Here is a 22604-nt window from a genome sequence, read left to right on the forward strand (position 1 = left end):
TGATATAATTATTATTTCATAAGTACGACATAATGATCTTGAACAAACGACTTGATATCTTGATATCACCTGAACGTATATTGACACTGGAGAATCTATATTTAAATATCTCAAGCATTCCTCTTACAGGACTTTGATCAAGTTAAGGTAACCGAATCGTTAAGGTGGGTTGAAACGATATATATATGTATGTACTAAAGTGCGCTCTATCGGATGTGTGCTAACAAATATTAAGTAAGTATATCTGATTGAGACATTTATAATTTGTACATCTTGTAATAAAACAAGATTTTCTCAAATCACAAAACTAGAAGGAATACCTGTTATATTTTAAAAGTAATAATCACTTGCAAAGAAAAGGGAAAAGACATAAAAGTTAGAATATTACAGAATAGAAAATCTACTTTCGTTTTAAATTTCACCTTGAAAAGGCATATAAAATATGTTTAATGTTCCTTATTTCTCCTGCCAGACAACTGAGCTTGATTTTTTTGGTTAAGTAGGCAAAAACAAACAAAATTATTGAAGTTAAAAAATGTCATTTATTGAAGTAAATGACGTAAAAGTAGTAAAACATACTTACAATACAAGAAAGGGGGTCAGGAAAGGGGATTTAAATATAAAATATTACATATCTTTATCACAATATTGTACAAACTGACCCCAAGCACTTAAAATATGTTTACTAATTTAGAAGACATTTCATAGGACATATCCTATTTTGACTGCGGATTATATGGACATCGTAACCTCTTGAATTTAAAACCTACTTTAATATATTTTACATGCTTTGAGTTTTCAGGTTGTAGGAATCTTATTAGGGTTATGTATATAAAAGTTAGCCTATCCATACGTGTACGGATAATACTAGACCGAGAGAAACATTTACTTCTGTATTGAAGACCTAGATGTTCTCATGATCTTTGAACATCTGCCCCTGTTTTGTAGTGCATTGGTCACTTCTTACAATTCCTTGTCATGAACGTATCAAATCGAATGATCACAAGCCATGTAATTCTGAAAAATATATGTTTCCTATAGCTATTGTAAAAAGTAAAGTAAAAACACATCTGTATCGGATTGTACACAAATACGCATATATATAACTTTGAGTTCTGTATTGTTACCGCTCTTATTTGACAGAAATTTAAAAAGGCGGAAAAATGTCCATTTCCTTAAATATGCCATGCTTCAGGATTCTTTGCAAAAGATGCAGATTGTAAGAAATATAAACACTTTTCTACTTTTGTCCATCAGTTTACACGTGAGTATATATCATTTTCTGGCATTCTTAATTCAAGTATGGCTTTAAAGAACATTGAATTAAAATGATTTTTTAAATCATTTTTTTCAAATTAAAGAAGTATTCTGTACAGCATTAAAGAGTTGAGGGGAAAAAAAGAAAATGATTTTCAACTTAAAAAAGTATGAGGTGCCGTTTTCGTATTTGTTATCATTAATAATTTTAACTATTCGAATATTCAAATAGATAATATCCTCTGTTCTAAATTGGATAAGTGATATCGCTTATTTGAATATGTGATAGCAACCTATATGCGTTTCCATAAATGCCAATATATATGAATTTAAATATCTATATTGGATTCCGAAACTTCATAAAAACTCTTTTAAATAAATATACATAACGGGTTCCAGTGCAAAGCCCATTTCTTTACTCCCCATTAAGATATTAACAAATTGAAGGAGAAACTTCAGGCGTGCTGTGTAAGAAATGGTGTAAATCAAATGTGGATACTAAAAAATCTCAAGGAATTTTCGGAAAATTCGAAATCACAAAATTTTCGATATGTTTTTCTGTGGAGTCGATATATTATTAGATTGACTGAACGAAAGGGATACACTCTTTATCTTATGCTTAGTGAGTTTAACAGGAAAAGCATTTGAAAATAATAAAAGCAAAATTGTAATTTTTATAAAGATATCATATTATAGAATTTTTGGATTTTTTCCTCAACCCAGTGACTTCACAATATGATAATTGATTTTTTTATAATAAAGAATATATATTAAATAGAATGTTTTGTGCGTTGATCGATCATGTCAGTGGTCAAAGAGAACAATCGAAGATGTTACCAAATGCCCATTAACTGTTGAAGAAGTGGAAAAAGCCGCAAATATAAAAAATTGTAAAGCCTTGGCTCAAAAGCAGAACTGCACCGATCCTTCAAATTTCAAATATCATTGTGTGATAAATGAAGAAGAAGACTCACTGGTAGAGGTCTGTGCTCCAGCATACTACATTCATGGTGAGTAAAACATTATGTATAATTTAACATAATACACATGTAAATAAGGTGGACTAAAAATAATTTTGATAATTTTCACAAAAAGCAATCATAATCTAATACCATTTACTAATTTACAGGTTTTTGCACAGAATTTAATGTGAAAGGTCTACTGATACAACCGCATTTCAGCATAAAATGCAACAATATTACACCATGCTCAGAACGTTATTTATCAACATTAGCATATCAGTGTGAGTAAACAACAATTAAAACCATACATTTTTCAGAGTGGTTAATTAGTGAAAAAACACAAAGTTACTCATCAATAAAAAAAAGTGATACAACGTCAAGAAACCATTGTTTTTATTTTCTCCTCCGGGAAACCATAATACATGTATATATGTATATTTATGATATACAGATAATGTTATCTATGTTGAACAGAATAGGTAACACTTTGTACATACACGATGCAATCATTTTTTTGCGTACTTAAATTAAGTGGCACTGTGCACTGCCTTACGTACGTCTCCATATCAAGCAGATATTTGAGTTTTGGTGCTAGCAAACATGACCAGTTTAATATACCCATAAATGATTATCAGTTGAAATTCACAAAATTTACAAACTGCCAACAAATGCAGTTCTGAAATTATGTTTATATGTAGTATAAATTTATGATCATATAGGTCACAGTACCTTAATTTTAAATTGTATTTCTACTACATCACATCACAATTCTTTTTTTTCAATTTCAAGAAACTGACAAATGAAAGTTATGCTCAAGAAGTAAAAAGACTGATTAAAGAAGCCAAGGTTTGATTTATAATGAGTGATAATATAATTATTTATTTTATTTACATAATGAAGTTCCAAAGTGTTATGATGTGGTAAAGAAGCGTACTTTTTCCCCCCTGATTAATGAGACAACGACCATTTCATTTGATTCATCTGACAGTGCAAAAGGGGACGGTGTCATTAAATGGCAAGTTTATGTTACCACACTTTAAGTTACAATTTATTTACACAATCTGTGCTTTGCAGATATAAAAAATAAACTTACTGTGTATGTTTGCAATATGCATGTGACATAACAAATTATACGATAACATATATAAGAACACACGCCATTGATATTTATCTTTCCCTACTTCACCTGACTGTGATGTTGTTAATGTGATATGTAGATTATCAAATTAGGCTTTCATGATTTAAAAAAAAAACAAAATGAGACAAAGATTTACCAAATAATCATGCATGTGCAAAATTGTTTCCTTCGGTTGATTTTTGTCTTTCAAACCAAACATGTAAAATCAATTTATACAAAGGTATTGAAAAAAATATCATTCTCCTTCTTATTTTATCAATTTGATGTCATTTTATTTTTTCGACATGTTTTAGTACGTTTGATTATATGTCATCAATCATATCATGATATATCTAAAGAATCTGGGGGGATAAGTGAGTCAAATGCCCACAAGGATTTTGTCGCTCTGTAGGCATTTCGGAAATTTCATAGTTGTACGATTTACCTAAACATTTAAACTTTGTACATCACTGTCCAAATGACAATATCTATATGTTAACAGTATTTTTAACGTGATGCTTTTCATATTGCGTGTTAATTTTTCTATCAAATGATTATGTCTTCAGGGTTTGGGAGATGGTACGCTTTACTTTTCCTTTTAACTGTTTTTGAATACAGAACAGTCATATCGCGCTGGCTACCCATGATTGAATTTGTTTACATTTTAATCGTGTAATGCAGTCTTGAACTAAATGCATTTATGCCTCCTCCTTCCCTACCTACAAAATCAAAATTAGACAAACTCACAGGTATGTTGAAAAAAGTTTATTGATCAAAATATAATAAAATTTTTGATCAAATAAAATCATAAACTTGTACAAACTTTTTTTAAAAAAATAATTCCAGTATAACAAAATGGATTTCAAAATGTTGATATATAAATTACAGTTTCCTTAAACAAAAATGGATTAAACATTATAAAATTGTTAATTCAGTTCCATTGTATCAAAATGGATGCTACAATGTAAATTTGCAAATGAAGTTACAGTATCGCAAAGGATGGATTTGTCAATGCAAAGGAACATCAGTAATCCGCAAACATATCACATATAAAATCAAAAGAGTAGAATAATACAAAAATTACAAGAAACTAAATATCTGCTTGATATCCACAAAAATGCATAACATAATGAATATCTATAAAGCATGTATCAAAAAGTATCAGATAAGTGTATTTACACAAAAATCGACTAGTGGCAACAGGTTAAAATGTTATTTCACATGTAGATTGAAAACATGTTTATTATAGGTAAAACATTAATTGACCGTAAATAAATTCTTCATCTTATTTATTCATTTTGTTTTTTGTAAAAAAAAAATGTTTATCTAATTTTAACCTGAACTTAAAAAAATCGTAATTCGAACACTCGCGACAGGTAACTGGTTGCTTCAACTCCGCCGCTATGACTACTGAGCCACGAAGTCGCACAGACATTTCCCTTTAAATAGCAAACAGTTCTATATATAGCAAACGCACAACTGGACTTAGAGTTTTTGAGAATATGTTGCGAAATTTAAGTAGGTAAACTAACTTTTTTATATAAAGTGGGTCTTCGTACCATTTTTTTTTAAATGTTGAGAGATACATTCTTCCATACCCTTTGAATATTTGTTTACAAAAAAATGGTACGAAGACCCACTCCATATAAAAAACACAGTTTTAACATTCAATGTCTATCATTTTTACGGTTACTAAGTGTATAACTACTTTAACGGGTTAATTACAATCAATTTGTAAGTAATTTGATTCAAGTTTAACCTTTACTGTATGCATACGGTTATAAATTACTCCCAAATTTAACAAAAAGAGGAATTTGCAAGATTTTATTTAATCGATATTTTACTTGCCCTTGCGTAGGCATATGACTCGCCTAATCCACCCAGATTCTTTATTCTAAATTCAAAGACGACTTGATAAGCAGCCTTCATTTAAGAGAGTGAATATATATATAAATGCCATGCATGTGATATCATAGAAAGCTTTATTAATAGGTGGGTATTGCGCAGACTGTGTATTATACATGTACATTGTATATGGGGAAAGTATTTTGAGAAGCACACTACGTTTTCTTGTTCTCTGTAAGATTAGTAATTTCCTCTCTTCCCTTGAATCAATTTGTTTTCATTATTCCTAATTTGAGCTCTTCTTCAACTTTTCTTTAGGTACATATATTTCCTGATAGTCTTTGTAATCACAGCATGTTTTGTTTTTGTACCTGTCTTTGTTGTGTGCATGTGCGGATACCGCAGGAAGCAAGGTAATTTATTGCAAAGAATCCACTCGATGTATTTCATTTTAAAATCTTAAAAATGGAATTAAATGGATGTTTTTTTTAAATCAAATTAGGCTGGATGAAAATTGCATGAATTATATGAGTTTATAAATATGAAGTTGAAGCATATGTATGTGTTTGTGAATCTGCGAATGCTTAAGCGGACTTAATTATAGAGAGTGAAAAAATTATACTTTGAAAAATACCTCTTCATTCTTGTGAAGATGTTATGACATCAAGCCGTTGAAAATTTGTTATTTTATTTCAGTTTCATTTAAGATAACACTTTTTTTTACAGAACAACAACGAAATGACTTAAATGAAGAAGGTATTATGTAATTTATATATACCTGCAATAAATTATCAATCCTCAATGAGTCAAGTTTGTTTGATTTCTGGTTTTACTTGTAGTGTGTCACATAATACATGTATGAAGAAAAGAATTCTAAGTTGTGAAAAGTACAAAATTTTACTTTTTAGGTGTGGTATCCCAAGAATTGCTCCGAAAAGAGGCTAAGAAGGGTATGTTTATATTTTATTCATGCAATGATGTGAATTGTAAAGTAACAGTAGGAAATATACAAAGATTTCAAGTTGTCCATGGTCGTGAATAACAATTCGTACTCAGAAGCATTTGTCAATATTCCAAGAGTGAAGTATGTATACAAATCATTTTCTGAATATTAAAACATACCGGTATATCATAAGATCAAAGATCTATCAAATAAAACAAACTTGAGTAAACGTATACTAGTTACAGGATGAGTTTACAGGAATGCAAGGTGGATTGTAGTCATTTACAAATCGCAACCATGAATACATATAATTAAAATGAAATTAAACTTCCCATTAAGGGAAATAAAATTTCAAATTTATTTTTCTTGATTACAGTGTAATTTTTTAAACGCGAAAGGTGATTAGTCTTTGAAGAAACTAATTTGTACCCCTCGGAACAATGAAACAGATCGCGTGTGCAGTTTAAAAACAATTATTTGTAAATCAACATTTATAGTATTAAGATATTTTTTAAAAGTTCAGATATTTTTTTTATATATATAACTCGTAAATATTTTACTTACGGAAAAGAAAAGTTCATCTGTCCAAGTACTTTGATTATGTTTATAAGAAACAACGAATAATGTAAAACGATCTGATCTGTAATTATGCCTATAAAATTCATTATCTTAAAGTGAATTCTTCTATCAATATTTTTTGCAAATCTTGTCTTTAAGTTTTAACTTTATTCATAGTTGAAAATGATTTGTGACAGTTGAGTTTATTTATTATAGGCCGCAGCAGCGGCCGATCTATTTGTGGTTGTGTTAGAAAGTGCACATGGGGAATTGAGAAGATATTTTTTATTAGTTCAGTAGAATAAGTCTTTTATGATAACAAGTAAAAACGTAGTATTAATTGCCGATATTATATTTCAAGTTCATTATCATTTCTCATCAGATAATTGATAATTTATAGTTATATAAAAATAGTTTACAATATTTATACTCCCCGGCCTGGGTGTGTGTAAGATATGAAAGGAAATCGTCATGATTTTCCGGATTATAATGACGTGGTATAGAATGGTGCATTAAAATTAAAAAAAAATTAACTTGCGAAAATTGTTTTGAATATGCTCTTCAGCTTCAAATGATAAAAAGATATATTTCTACATTTTGCTTTGCGGCTTGCAGCATAGCCAACTCTGCAGAAACCATGAGCATTATCACGTGGCCAAGATTCAGGGTATCAGCTGCACATGGTTCATCTTGAGAGGCCTATATATCTTCATTTTGATGACATTAAAATATTATCATTCAGCAATGATTATTTTTTGTTTGTTTGGGTTTTTTTTTTACATCAATGGATCTATTTTTTAGCAAATTCGGTATTTAAAATGTCCATTTATTGAATTCCTAAAAATTATTTACTTTGCTTTGAAGAATGAATAACAATGAATCAACTACATGTATTTCACCTTTAAATATCTTGACGTGCTTTCCTTGCATGGGCCCTTTAAAACTGAAACGATCGATATTTAATTACTAAATTTTGTTTGCGGCCAAGTTGATGCTTTGCATCAATTACTTGTGTATAAATTGTTAATGATACACCACTGTCAGACATATTTACGATAAAATTTAGTTTAGAAGTAGGCTGTCACCAGTTTCACATTTTACACGTTTACCAGAATAACAACATGAAGAGTAATTGCGATGAGAAGTGAATATAGGCAAACACCTAAGTGTTCACTTCTTGAAAGACGATACGCGGATGATCTACTTCTTTGGAAATACTTCGAGGGAAAATTGATCATCTGCATGAATCTAAACACTTTATATTGTTGATTTTCTGACATTAAAAAGATGATTTTGTGATACTGAAAAATCCAATTGAATTTCCTTTATCAAAAAATGATTTTTTAAGTTTAAAATTCGAAGTCTTCGTATAAAAAGAATCCCGTTTATTATTTTTTGATGTCAGAAAAAAAGATTTGTTAGATGTAAGAAAATTTTTTTGATATCATATTAGAGCAAGGAGTCTTTTTGTGAACACAGTGCTTACATTACCTCTGGGATTCTAGTGGATTCGGTAAAGCTAAATAAATTATTTTAATAAGCACTTTTTCTTTATTTATTATCGATTCTACTGGTTACTACTTTCATTGCTTGAAATAATAATAATTTTATAAATATTTTGTGATCTTTCTTTAAATTTCTTTAGAAATAACTGACATTTCTTCCACTCTCTATATGTTAATATTCAAAACTTTATATCTGTTATCTTTATATCAATAACAAACTTAGTTGTACTGTTCTTTTATTAATAATTTTTTTTTACAGAAAGACGATCTGAGTCCAAAATGGAAAGCGATAGTAAGCATTTCTTTGTTTCTTATGTTTCGTATGAATTCACCGTTGGTGAATGTAAAATATTTGGAGTTGATGTAATTGTTTTATTTACATGTTTCGTTTATAATAATAGACGATTTCTCGTTTAAATGAAATATTGATGTTCGTAAATTTACTTTTAATTTGTTGTATTCATTTTTGAATGATATCTTTAAACCTTAGAAAGAAACACATAACTCTTAAACAACCCCTCTTTTCCCGCCATTCAATCGCAGTGTGTTAGCCCCCCTTGTTCAACAATAGCAGCTCGATTTTTACGAAGCATTAGGTTTATCAGGCTCTTGATCTGAGCATAAAGAATCTTCTTATCAATTTTTAATTATCTGTTTTTCAAATACTGAAGTAGATTTTTTCTAACCTGGCCCAGTGTAGTAAATATTGAACGTCTGGTATTAAAACTGCCATTCATGGTTTTGAAATTCATGAGCATATTAAGTTGCTTTGTAGTGCATATTTGCAAAACATAATATGCAACTCTCCTTTACTTTAAGCTTTGAGAATTTAAAGCAAGAGCCAAAAATCAGAGCTTTCAGTAATTTTAAGGAAATACTGGCATCATATCGGGAAAAGAATTTTTTCGGAACAACATTACATTAATTGATTAATTGTATATTGATTAACGTCCAATTCGAGAAGTTTTCACACATATCAAGAAGTCTTCGTATACCGGTGAAGGGATTCACATTAAGATCTATACTCGGCAATCAGGGCCATTCAGCAGTTACGGTTCTTACGCTTTAAAGGTCATATCCTAAAACCTGTCACTTCTAATGCTGAGCGCTCGGTGAAGGAACAGTCATCAGCTATGTTTACGTTTTAGGTTTGACGCGGTGCTGCGATCGAGAATCGAACCCGGCCTCTTGATCAAGATGTGAACGCTCTGCCACTAGGCTACGGTTGAATATCAATGCAATATTATACATTTATTAACTGAGTTCAAGGGCAACATGCGTTTTGTCGGATCCAAGAACCAAACTGTTTGCCTGAGGCCGTTCGGCCGAAGGCAGACAGTTTGGTTGGAGGGTCGACAAAACGCATTTTGCTCGAGGGCAAGTCAATATATGTTTTGAAATACCTTTCATTTTTTGTTGTTGTTGACACTCGTACATGTATTTTGTACTGTCATCGTAATGTAACCTTAGGTCCGTCACTTTCGAACATCAACGAATGAAACTGAGATTAAGCTCCGCCAATTCTGTGAAATGACGGGTCCAACATCTCTTCGAGGGGTCCAACATCTCACCCAGCCGTTTAACATCGATTTTTTAAGACCGCTCAGCAAAACATTAGAAATATTAGACTTTTTTCCGCATCGATTTGTGTAGGAACAACATTTTAAAGGTTTAACAATATACATTTATTGAGTTCGAGGGCAACATGCGTTTTGTGGCGCCCAAGACAAAACAGTTCGGTTTAAGGGTCGACAAAACGCATTTTGCACGGGAACTTAGTCAATACACTTAATGTTTTGTGATATCTTTCATTTAATTTATTTTTCAAAATGTATTTTTTACTGTCTTCAGTGATGTATCATCAGGCCTGTCACTTTTGATCACCAACGAATGAAAATGAGATAAATCTCCACCCATTCTATGACTAAGAGGTCCAACATCTCACTCAGCAGTCAAAATCGATTTTTTTATGCTCGTTTAGCAAAACATTAGAAATGTTAGAATTTTTTCGAATAGATTTGTTTAGGAACAAATTTTTTAAGGCATTACAGCTACAAACCCTTGAAAACCTGTGTTATTTCAAATGTTTTTATCGAACATGCAATTTGGGATTTTTGTTAAGAGGCCTCAAAATCAATTTTGTTACTGAAGTGGAAATCATTCAATCTTTAAATTACTGATTCGGCCAAATTAAGGATGACCTTATTTTATAACCTTTATGCATGTATAATTTTCCCCTTGAAATAAGGATGTTGTGTTTCGTTTATGTTTCGGTCTATATATCATTTGCCTTTCATGTTACAGGTATCTCAAGAGAATCGATAACAGATGAACTAGTAGGTAAGTTTACAATAATTTGAAGTTAAAAGTGCGTAATGTTTATGACAAAATATCGTTCTTTCCTCTATAAAAGGGGAATTTTACCCATTTCGAACGTAATTTTTGATACTTTTTTTAAAAAAAAATGATATTGGATTTATCTCCAAATAATACCTGTCTATCTTTCATCATTTAATTTATACACAATCAAATTTGAAGTAGAAATAAGTTTGGTAAAAAAGAAAAAGACAGAAAATAAACAAAGAACATATATGAAAATTTAAAATGAATCTAATGTCTCACATTTTGGTATTCTTTCAATAGTTGTTGCTCCCGGCAGACTGTTGATAGACATGTATCACGAATCAGGTAAAAAATAACCATCTTTAATTTTTTCAAATGTTAAGGTCCTATAGTTTTGAGTAAAATGAGAACTGTTATTGCAATAGTTAGTGAATAAACCATGATAATATGATATAAATAGTTCATTTTGAAAAGAGGAGGCATGAAAATAGTTAAGTTCAATTTCTTACGAAGGAATAGGTGTATTTTAAAACCTCTGTACTTCTGCCTTTTAAACTCAACCTGGGTATGTTAGGGCTTCACTTGGATATCTGCAAAACATGTTATCAACTGAACTTAGTCATTTAGATGGTATTTTAAGCGAAGTATTTTATACAGGAGTGATATCCCTTCACGAATGCAAAAGGAACATATAAAATTATAAAATATAAGTATGATTAAAATCAGATATACAGATTTATTATGAAATAGTTTTCCTATGATGATGACAGGCTACGTTTTAAAATTTTACCCAGTATTTCCTCCACCGATTTAAACAAGAAAGATTCAAAAGTTCAGGATATTATGTATATTAGTTCTCATGCTCCGACAATATAGAAAGATTGTATTATATAGAATATGAAAAATGCTGGAAGAATATTATGACTAGTATGGCTTGATAAAAAATATTCCATCACCTAGGTACAACATAAAACACTTTTTGATAGCTTTCAGTGGGCTCCAGGTTATTATTTCTGTGACCGGAGAGTATGATTCTAGCAACATTTTTCATGTTGTACGTAATTATTTTATAAACAGAAATGAATATTTCCCGGGGTTTGCTAGACCTTTAACTTATCATGAAGGCATATTTTTCTATTTACAGACGTCACACAATGATATTCTTGTTCGATGCTCGTTTTTCCTCAGACTTATTAACGTGTGCATTGATAAAAATATTTCATGCTTTAACCATAGCTTAATTTCCCAATTAATCAATGCTGAAACCTTGCCGAATAATGATCTGGGTTCTGCCATTACATACCTGCGTTTAACCTCAACTTCATTTATAAAGAAGTTTGCTCAAATTTGAAATAATTATTGTTTTTAACCACCAGGTATGTGATTTTGAAAGTGCAGGATCTTTTACGAACGAATACAAGCATCCTTTTATTGAATATGTGGTTCAGCACATCATCTTACTTATCCATTATGAACAAGAATGCTTTTTCAATTGAAATGTTTAAATTACGTTTTATTTAAATAAACATTTTGTGTCATGTAGTTTAAATTTTAAGTTCAAATTTTGCTTTACTAGAGGAAGAAAGAGAACAGTATGCAGTGGAAAATGAAGGTTTGTAAAAATTATAATGAATAAATTTTAAATAATAATTTTTCAGTAAAAGAAAGCTATAAAGGAACACTAGATAGGTCCTAAAATATTGGATAAAAAGTAAAACAAACTCTTCCACTGATTTCGGTCTTAAATGTACATGTATGATATATAAATGAACTGTTAAAAGCATTTCCATGTTACAGAGAATATATAAGGAAATATTTCTTATATTTTTTTCTCTTTTTTAAGATCACACCAAGTCCTATCTCAATGCTTTTCAACATTTTGAAAAATATTTCGTGAAAACAAAGGTATTTACAGTCTGTAAAAATAAGTTACAAACAGAAGGCGTTGCTGTTTTAGTTGGTCCGCCGGGTTACGGAAAAACTAACATTGGTATAGGCATCATGAAAGATGATGTTTACAAAGATTGGAAAAAGCGAAAAATAAAGTCTTGGGCAGAATTTAGATTTATAAATTCAGAAGAGAATTCTCTCATTTATATTGATAATATATTTGACGGGTTCATGTATCATCATGAATTGGAAAAATGGTGGAATATATTAAATAAAACCTTCTATGATAATATTTCACATAATCCGAATGATGAGCAAGATGAAAGTGAATTTTTTGCAAATAAAGGAGGAAAGATTCATCTTTTTATAACCGCCAAAGAGAGTGTATTAACAAAAGCACGTGAGTACAACAAGATCAAGAGAACCCCAGTATTTAAAAGAAACTGTATTATAAATGTTACAGATTATGGCTTCACAGCTACAGAAAAAGACGAAATCTTAGATAAACAATTTGAATTTGCAGAGAAAATATTGGATATTCCAAGGCCGTTGGTAGATCAAGAGTTTAGAAATAAAATGAAGGAATTAGTTGGTCCTATCGGCTTTCCACTTTGCGCTCATCTTTATGCGTGTGAAAAGGATCATAGAAATACTGGCATTGACTTCTTTCTTTTCCCGATCAATTATCTTCGGAAACAAATAAAATATGAAATTGAAGGTGATCAAACTCATGGCGTGAAAACGTTACTCTTATTGCTATTCTTAAGTGAATGTTTGTCTCTCTCAAATATATGTGTCGAAAAACTTAACATTAGTGATTCTGACAAATGCAAACGGTTTCTTGAGAAGAATTTTTCGGAGGAGATGCTTGAAAGCTTTGAATCTTTAAACTTTGAGGATTTAGCTACTGTTGCGAATAAATTAACAGTAACTTTAATTGGTAGTGAAACAGAGTGCATGTATCAATTAAAGCACCAAATTATTTTTGATGCAGTCGGTTTTTATTTTTGCACCGAATGTTTCAATGTTGCAATAAAATACTTTCCAATAGGTGCTTTTCAAAAGCATGAATATATAAATCCTTCAGAAGAATTTTGTGACATTTTTTCTTCTCGAATCATTGATGAAGTGCATAGTGGGAATGTTTCTGAAGCCCTCTCTTGTGTTGCACTCAAACAATACCATTTTGCACAACGCGTTTGTGATATTTTAAAATCAAAAAATGATGTGGAATCGTTTCTTCTTGAGACGGATTCAGTTACGGTCTATCCTCTTCCATCTGTATTTTGGATCAGCAAATACGAGCATATTATTTTATCGAAGTTGCTTTATGAATTGGTTCAAGAAAAGGGTCTTCTAGTTGACCACACTTTTTATCTAGCTCGCTTTGGTGACTGTTGTGCAAATGACGAAAATTTTCTTAGAAATACGGCAAAAACTGTATTCAATTCGACGACAGAGATTATGAATTGTGTCTTTCAGTACAAGAATCACAAAGGAATGACAGTGTTGCACATTGTCCTTACATCCGAAAGACCTGATTATGATGCATATTTGATAATTAAAAAGTTACTGGAGGACTGCAAGTCCAAAACGTTGTGTGATTCAGACAAACAATGTGCCGTTTACTTTGCTGCAAATGAAGTACGATACAGTAGAATTTTATGTATTTTGGCATTGTTTGATAGCAAAATAGATATTAAAAAATCTTTCCCAAATGACACATCTCCAATTCATATAGTTTTGAAACTAATGAATGATAATTCTCATAAAAGTGTTCCTTTTCAACTAGAAATGCTGATCCGTGTTTGTATTTTCATAATATATGGAGTGGATTCGAAAATGAAGAAATCAAATGATCGTCGGTCAGTAAAAGATATGTGCAAAAATACAAATTGCAAATATATAAAAGAATTGTTATGCTCAAACATTTCAAAAAGTCAAAAGAGAATGTCAGAGCTTATTCAAACATTGTTGAGAGAACTTCCTGTCAAGGACCGAAACGAGAAAGTGCTTGAGGAACATGTACTTAAATCTGAGGGGCGATTGGATAAATCGCTAAGAAATGCAATTTCTTTGGCTGTACAGCAACTAGCCGGATATATACATCTGTCGGAAAATGAACGTTGAATACTGTGTTAAGAAACGAAAAGTGTTAAACATTTTCAGTAAACCCTATGTTTTATTAAATTTTTCCTACCCCTAAAATAGTTAATCTTTACCATATTAACATCATTCTGTATTATTTTCAAAGTATCTTATTGTATATTAAATATTTACATTTAAATGCATTTATATGACGGTTACCAAATTGCTTAAATAAAAAGCATGACAAATGATAGTATATGATTGTTTGAAAATGTTTATGGAGCACATCATACATATAGATGTATATGTACATCTACAAGTAATTACAGTCCTTTGATCGAATAAATTTTCAATATCTCTGCAAAGAACGGTAATTTGTATTTTTTATTCCAGGTGTAAGTGCGTCATTTTACCTTTGTTAACCTCATCTATTATTTTAAACACATGATATGCAATCCTAAATAAAACTTTTGATTTACACTGTATACCAATATTTGTATTTTTTATAATATACATGTATTTATCTATTATATTGTTTTTTTAATAAAACATATTTACATTAATTAAAAGTGTCAAATAAAAGGAAAGTCACAAGCCAATATCTGAAATGAAATCTAAATAAATGTAAAATTTATGAAATGCTTAAGAAAACTGCTTTAGACTTTATTTTAGATGTATTTATTTGTTGTTAGATTGTATGCATTTCTGTACCGGATCTTCATTCATTAGATCTATTGGCAAGTTAATTTAGCATTTTACGATATATAATCCTACTTTGTTTTCTTTTAAAGCGCTAAGCACGCATGCGCAATTAGGCGCTAAGCGCGCATGCGCAAGCGCTTTATAGGGTGTCTTCAGTTTCCATTATGATTTTCACGATCTTTTTATCAACGCCCTCTACCGACCGCATTTATCAGGGCTGCATTCAATACCATTTTTGCTAGTAAACGTAAGCGTAGTTTAATATATTGCTATATACCCAGTTGTTTTGAAAAGACAGCTCGTCTACCGGTCAGATGTTAAAATAAATTCTATTTTAAATCATTTCATTAATAACTAATATATGGATAAAAGCATGCAAAAATTGAATGTTTGAGATTTTACGATTAGATAAAGAACATTCCTTCAGTTAGTTTACTGGTATATACAGAATGTCGCGTGATGCAAAGTGTCATCCAAGTAGGTTTGCAGGATTTCAAATTTAGCATAACTATTTATAATGTTTATTCTTTACGTGGCTGCTATTCTTGTTCAAATTTCGTATCTGTACTTAATATTTATCTAAAACTAAGATCCTGAACGCGCCCTCTATAAATACTGATATAATTATGTAAACAAATGGGTTCTATAATGCTTTTGCAAGGGCTACTATTGTTGACCTAAATTATCTCCGTGTTGTAATATGGTTCTTTTTAAAGGTGATTATATATATATTTTTAAATAATGTATATTATGTTCCCAAAATGACGCACTTTATTACGCGGAGTGATACATTTTTAAGCGTTTAGACAGCCTACAAAATACAGCGCCACTTAGGAAGTTATATAACTGTACCAGGGACCTATGTCCCTGACTGTACTAATCGTCTAAAAATATACAACAGTTACTGGAAATCCCCCACTCTCTGTTGGCTACTATAGTGAAGGAGTTATCATAATAGGTGTTAATTAGTACAGTTGATATTTATAATTTAATTTTCGTATGTTCGGAAATCCTGCGTTAGTGGATAAGTGCCGTTCTTATCTCTGAACAATATGTATAATATGGTGCGTATTAATAAGTATAGGCAAACACTATAATATTTCACAAATCTTATTTCTGCAGTGGTAATTCGAAAAAGTAAATGACCATACATTTTTATAATATATATTGATACAAGTACCGAAAAAAGATTTATGCGTACGTGTATTTTAAAGTCTCATTAAGATTTCATGATTATTAAAAAATCAAATTGGAATTAAATCTTTTAGAAGTATAATCCCATAAAAAATTATTTAATTACGTTCTATATGTAGTTTGTATCTACATTTTGAAGTTTCATTACATAATTTTTCACGCCCTCTTCTGCATAAGCCTTTATTTGAAACAATGTAAATACAAACAGGGAATTTTATTATCACACTTGCATTTCGCAGGGGGCTATAATGATTTTACAACATCAAATTATCCTTTAGTAGCACAAACTTGATTAACGCATTTATATATAGAGTCTACATTTGTTTTGTAGGTTTTTATTTTTAGCAAAATAATTTGATGCAAAAAAATCCTTTTTACTGAACGCTTGGGTGTTGGGCGTTTTAATGTGGTATTTTTTTCTAAATAGAAGAGTATTTGATTTAACATTTTTATTAAATAAAAATATTGACTAATCGGCTTTAAAAATGTCGGTAAAAATAAATTATAATTCATGTGTATGAGAGTCAGAGATGAAGGATCAAAGGTACTTCTGGACAGGACTCCCCCTTTTATATTGTACACATGATGAATAAGGGTAATAAATATAATTTGTGAAAATGTCCAACAAGCCCTGGGGTTGAGTATTGAGGGGTGGGGATCCTGTCCACAAGTACTTGTGTGAAGGATAATACATGTAATGGTTTTTCATCGAAATGACAAAGAGACAAATGTAATATCTTTAAACCCATCGATATATACATTGGCAAAGTAATCTGAAAAATGTAGTAAAGTCTTCGGGGATTTTTGTAACATGATGATATCAACATGCTGCACGAGGTTGGATTGGTATCACAATAAATGTAAAATATGAAAAAAAATTGTCATCATGTTATTGAAGTGTAGCATATTCAAAACAAAATTTAAAAGTTCAATTTTTATTCATTATTTATATACCCAGAAACGTGTAATGATTGTTTGTATATATTACAAGCTCCTAAGCTTGGAATTTTCATTTTGTAAAACCTTATTTATATAAATTATAGCTTTATAAATATTTATGAAGAGGAGAAAAATTTTAAAATATACTAAAAACCGTTCAAACAAAATATTATGCCATATTTTAAAAATCGTTAATTCATAATCCTAATATATTTAATTATTAAAGATGGAACAAATGAAAAATAATACTTCATTTCTCCCTGTACAGTTTCAAACACAACCGCCAATAGATCGATCGCCCCTGAGGCCGATAATAACAAATAAAGATGACGACAGCCATTTTTGAATTTTAGTACGAATAATATTCTTCATATTCTTGAAAGTAGAATGATTTGTTGTTCAAAATTTCATTAGAAGGGTTTGTGTTCTCCTTTTTACATTCCAGAGAAAGATATCAGGAACTTTTTTTTGTATTCCAAATTTGTCGAAAAACAATAAAAGAAAACTAATGCAGAGCTTATTATCTGAAATTAGGTAAGTCAGAAGAAAAAAAAATCGGATTGTAATATTGATATTAATTGAATTTTATCGCAGAAATCTGGATCCACAATGCAACATAGGCAATCTTGTTCTTCGAAGACGGGTAACAGTGTTACTGTCATATGGTGCGACAAACAAAGAAGGGTTAAAAATGTAATATCACTTACTTAAATAAGATTGCACAGAGATAGTAAATAAGATTCTCTTTGTTAATTTTTTTTTCATTTTTTAAGACTTTGTTATAGTAACACAACTTCCATTTGATGTAATTTAACGTAACAGTCAAGGCGATCAAGAGGCGGGTTTAGTTGAACCATGCTTAGCGCTTCCCAGTACTGTCCGTACTTTGATTTAGATTTCAATTTACTAAGTATTATTTTACGCAGCCAGTATTTGTACCAACATAACTGGGAATCAAAGATCCTTGCACATTACAGTCAACCAAATATTTTTCGCGTTTTTAGTTCATCTAGTCATATCGTCTATGATCAGTAGAAGTCTACTTGTACATTGAAGGTTCCTGGTAAGTTATAGATACAATATTATAAGGCATATATACATAGTAAAACGTATGAAAGCATATTTGAAAATGTCAAAGAAATTTTGCACCAACAATATTACTCTAGGCCAAACGTTTCTCTTAAAAAAGATTGGGGGTTGAGGGTGGTAACAAAGTGTAATATTAGCTTTAGAAAAATGTACCAAGCCAGGTGAATTTTAAGTGGAAGATCAAAATGACCAAAAAATAGCAATATCACACAGGCTGATTTTTACCATTTAGCTTTTCCTAATAAAATTCATCAGGCTTGGTATATTTTTCTTAAGTTTATATTACACTTTTTGCACCATGTTAACTTATTCTGAAATTTGTTTTCACCTGTAAACCTTTGCTAAATGTGAATTGTCTATATTTGTTTTTTCATTGAATATTATTACTTAATATTTTTCAAGTCTTTTTCATATTCCAGTTCTTAGGAGAAAAATTTTAAGAGCAATCCATATTTCTAAATATGTGACATGATATTAAATCTTTTTCAAAGAAAAAAAAATGCTTGTTTCATCTGTCCTTAATATTTATGAATGTCGTTTGGTCACCTGGCGCATGCAGAAAGCAAGTTACCTTACATAATTTCACAGGCGCGGATCCAGAAATTTTTCAAAGGGGGGGGGTTGAAGTTATTTTCAAAAGGGGGGGGGTTGAAGGCAAAAACAGTTAAAACGTACGTTGTACACATACACGTAGTTTAATAACTCAATAGAATTTCGATACAGGGTAGAGTATGGTTATTGAAAGTGGGAAGTTGATCAATTTGGGAAAAACTACTTGTATACATTACCAGAAAGTTTTTGAAAAAAGAAGGAAAATAAGTCTCCTACTCTGAAAATCCTATTTTGTAAAGGGGTGGGGTTTTATTTTGTTTCTACAACCGAATTTCTTTATATATTACAACATTAGCCTTTCACCTTACATTTTGTACAGTAAAACACAACCAAAAAATTGGAACTTTCTTATTACTCTTTCTTTTTTGCAAATCCAAAGGGGGGTTGCAACCCCCGTAACCCCCCCCCCTCTGGATCCGCCACTGTTTCATGTTATTAAAACATCACTTTACAAGGATTTGATCTATCATAAGAAAATTTACTGTAAATTATAAATACATAAAATAAACATTTAAAATCAGTGTAAATAAATTATTTTATATATGGTAAATAAGTAAGGCTAGACATATTTTTTAAAAGCTTAGTAGCTCAAAATAAAACCTTTTTAAAAAAAAAATGGAGAAATGTACTCGTGTTAGTCTTATAAGTATGTTTTCCACATTTGCTTGTTTGTTCTGGGTCATGGTTTAACAGTAGCCCTCAACAGTATATAGATATAACCATGATTTGCCTTTTTACTAAATAAATAAATTTCTTTTTCAACATTTGACAAGCCGTCACAATGTGCAACTCTTGACGTGAAAATGTGCAGAAAATGACGTCGAAGTGGCGGTACAGAGACATAATATTTCGTACACATCTTTGCAGATATATGCTTTTCAGATTCTATGAAAGTTGTAACTCAAGTCTAAACCAATCAGGGAGCTTGTAATAAATGATAAAAATAATATTTAGATTATTTCTTCATGTACATACTTCTCAGACTTTCATAAAATGGACATTTTAATATGAAAGGCAATTCGTCTTCAATATCATTAGAAGAGCAAAGTGTTTAAATTCTTTGGTATCAGATCTATTAGTATTATTATATCTACCAGTTTTATTTTCTAATCGGTGGTTTGATAATCTAATCTTTGTGAGCATTCTCTTATATTTAGCATCAATACGTTTTGTTAAATATGTTTGTAATACAATGTACATATACTGGTAGAATTGTTCTTCTTCAGAAAATGTTAAAAATAAAAAAAAATGTCTATAGATATATCAACCATCCTTTGATCAATTAGTTTATATGTACAATTATGAACAATGTAAGAGTCCCATAAATAGCAAAAACCCAGTAACATTGTACATATAAACTAATTGATTGAATCATTCAGATATATAATGTAAACAAAGTATCTTCTAACCTTCTAATGTAGATATAACAGGTCTACAAACAAACAAAGAGATGCAGATCAGCATCAACATCTTTCCCTGCAAGGGGGAAAAGCGAATAAATAGATGCCTATGGAAAAATATTGATGTACTAGGCTAAATTAAATTTATTGGAGCTACATGTAAAAGGAAATGCGATAAAAGCATTCCTAATTTACATGTTTTGGTATTGTTGACACTACAGGAAATGATAGTAAATAAACATTTCAAGAGCATATTTTAATTCTTGAAGTACCTGTTACATGTACATGTATAAATGAGGTATAACATCACAGATTAGTACAGATTGCACATGTACAAGGCTTAAAAGCTTGTGAAGAGCCAGTTTATATGTATGAACGTGTAAATTCATTGACTAGAGGCTTGGTGTGGAGTTGGAGTCAAATATTGGAGTCGAGAGTTCTTAGAATATTTTCAAGTTATGAAAGAAATATGCATTTTCAAGAAAATAAATCAAAAATATAAAAGTTTTATGTACTTGTTGGCTGTTCTGTATCTTATAACTAAATAGATTGCTAAATTATATTATATGACCTTCTCTAAGAGACAATGTTTTTTAACAGGGTTTTCATTATCTATTATGGAACTGACAATTTATTCAATGTAAAAAAGAATGCTACCAAATAAATTAACACTTTGCTTTTACTTGAAGTGTATTACGGCCCATATATAATTTTGTTATTTTTTAGGGCGAGGGAGTGATAGCTTGTTAGTATGGCAGTCATTGTGTTTCTTTTAATGCAATGACATAAAGAAGTACATGTAAGTGGTACTTCAACTACACCATACTATATACCAATAAAATGTGGTATGTGTGTGCAACTTATTTAAATCTTATATATATATATATATTAAATTTTACATGGTACAATGTAGGATATGAATATGTGAATAATATATATTTTATAAATGGCCATGATCTATGAACCTCAAATCCTTTTATAGAATTGTCAATACAAAAAAAAATCTAGGACTCCAAACTCCAATTCAGTCCCCAGTGCATTCGTTTGCTATTTATTTGTTTGATACGAAATTAAAGTGTCAACACCTCTTAGTAGGTTTGTCCATCTGTTTGGGGTTGGAGTGTAGGATCATATCACCTAGTATAGTTATGCTCTAGAGTAGTGGCATAAAATGTCTTGGCGACATCAATTCTGTTTCATGTTTCATTTTTAACACCTCCTTAAGTTTTAAGCTTAAGAGTGACATTTTCAGATCGTTAAAAAAATAGTTCTTTATTTAACTTTCTGTACTGATAGTATAGACGTTTTTTCATTTGTTTTATTCATTTATTCTCCCAAAAATTATATGAGTGGTAGAGGAGGTACATATATACCCATTTACAATAACTATGGTAGAACAGAAACTACAGGAGGACAGACAGCATAAAAATGTGGCGATAAATATACACAATTTTCTTCCGAATGCAAAATCAGTATTTGTATTCAAATTATAGTACACCCTTTCATTTCATTCAAAATTAATCTATCTATCCACCTCTATCCACCTCTATATCCACCAGTCCCTGTGGTTACGGCAAAGCGTGAAAATAAGGTGTTAGAAATGCAAAGAATTAACTAATAGCAATATAAAATGAAAGTTGTTTAAATCTGTTAAATTTTGTTTCAAATGAAAGGGTCAATGCATGATGATTCAATCAGAAAAGGAATAAAATTGAAGAAAAAAGACAAAATACATGGAAACATTTAAAATGTTATTAAAGAGGCATTGTTTCAGAGACTCACATGAAATCCTTTTGTAAAATAACTGAGTTGGTGAACAAATTGAGCTATTCAAGTGTAGATCAGATCATAATATGCTGAAATATCTTTCGAATTAAGTGTTCGTACAAATATTTTGATGACCATTCAGCTGTTTTAAATCATTTAAATTAGTCCTCAAACTTCTTATCACCCCATGACTTTTATATGTAGGATTATTTAATGATCAAGGTATTTACCCCCCCCCCCTCCAAAAAAAGTGAACTCCAAATAGTTTGAAAAATCAGACCTGATTCACTCCCAAGAGATACATTGCAGTAGTGATGGGAACTTTCTTGCATCTAATAGATTTCTTCTTTCAGCAACAATTACGTCATTTAGAGCATAATTTTTTACGTAGGT

The 22604-nt window shown here is 30.5% G+C and overlaps 1 protein-coding gene across 1 annotated transcript; it reads left to right on the top strand.

The window, feature by feature from the left end:
* The first annotated feature begins 1156 nt into the window (after nt 1–1156).
* On the top strand, nt 1157–14754 carry LOC134232814 (uncharacterized). Its single transcript, XM_062714793.1, has 12 exons — nt 1157–1264; nt 2036–2267; nt 2387–2500; nt 3120–3234; nt 5500–5594; nt 5908–5937; nt 6090–6131; nt 8447–8479; nt 10492–10527; nt 10831–10875; nt 12107–12142; nt 12374–14754. The coding sequence occupies exons 1-12, from the start codon at nt 1187–1189 to the stop codon at nt 14548–14550; spliced, it is 3033 nt and encodes a 1010-aa protein (XP_062570777.1). The 5' UTR covers nt 1157–1186; the 3' UTR covers nt 14551–14754.
* The last annotated feature ends 7850 nt before the right edge of the window (nt 14755–22604 follow it).

The sequence above is a fragment of the Saccostrea cucullata genome, unplaced genomic scaffold, assembly GCF_032062105.1.
Source record: "Saccostrea cucullata isolate Sc308-1 unplaced genomic scaffold, CSIRO_AGI_Scuc_v1 ctg190, whole genome shotgun sequence".
NCBI classification, from domain to species: Eukaryota; Metazoa; Mollusca; class Bivalvia; order Ostreida; family Ostreidae; genus Saccostrea; species Saccostrea cuccullata.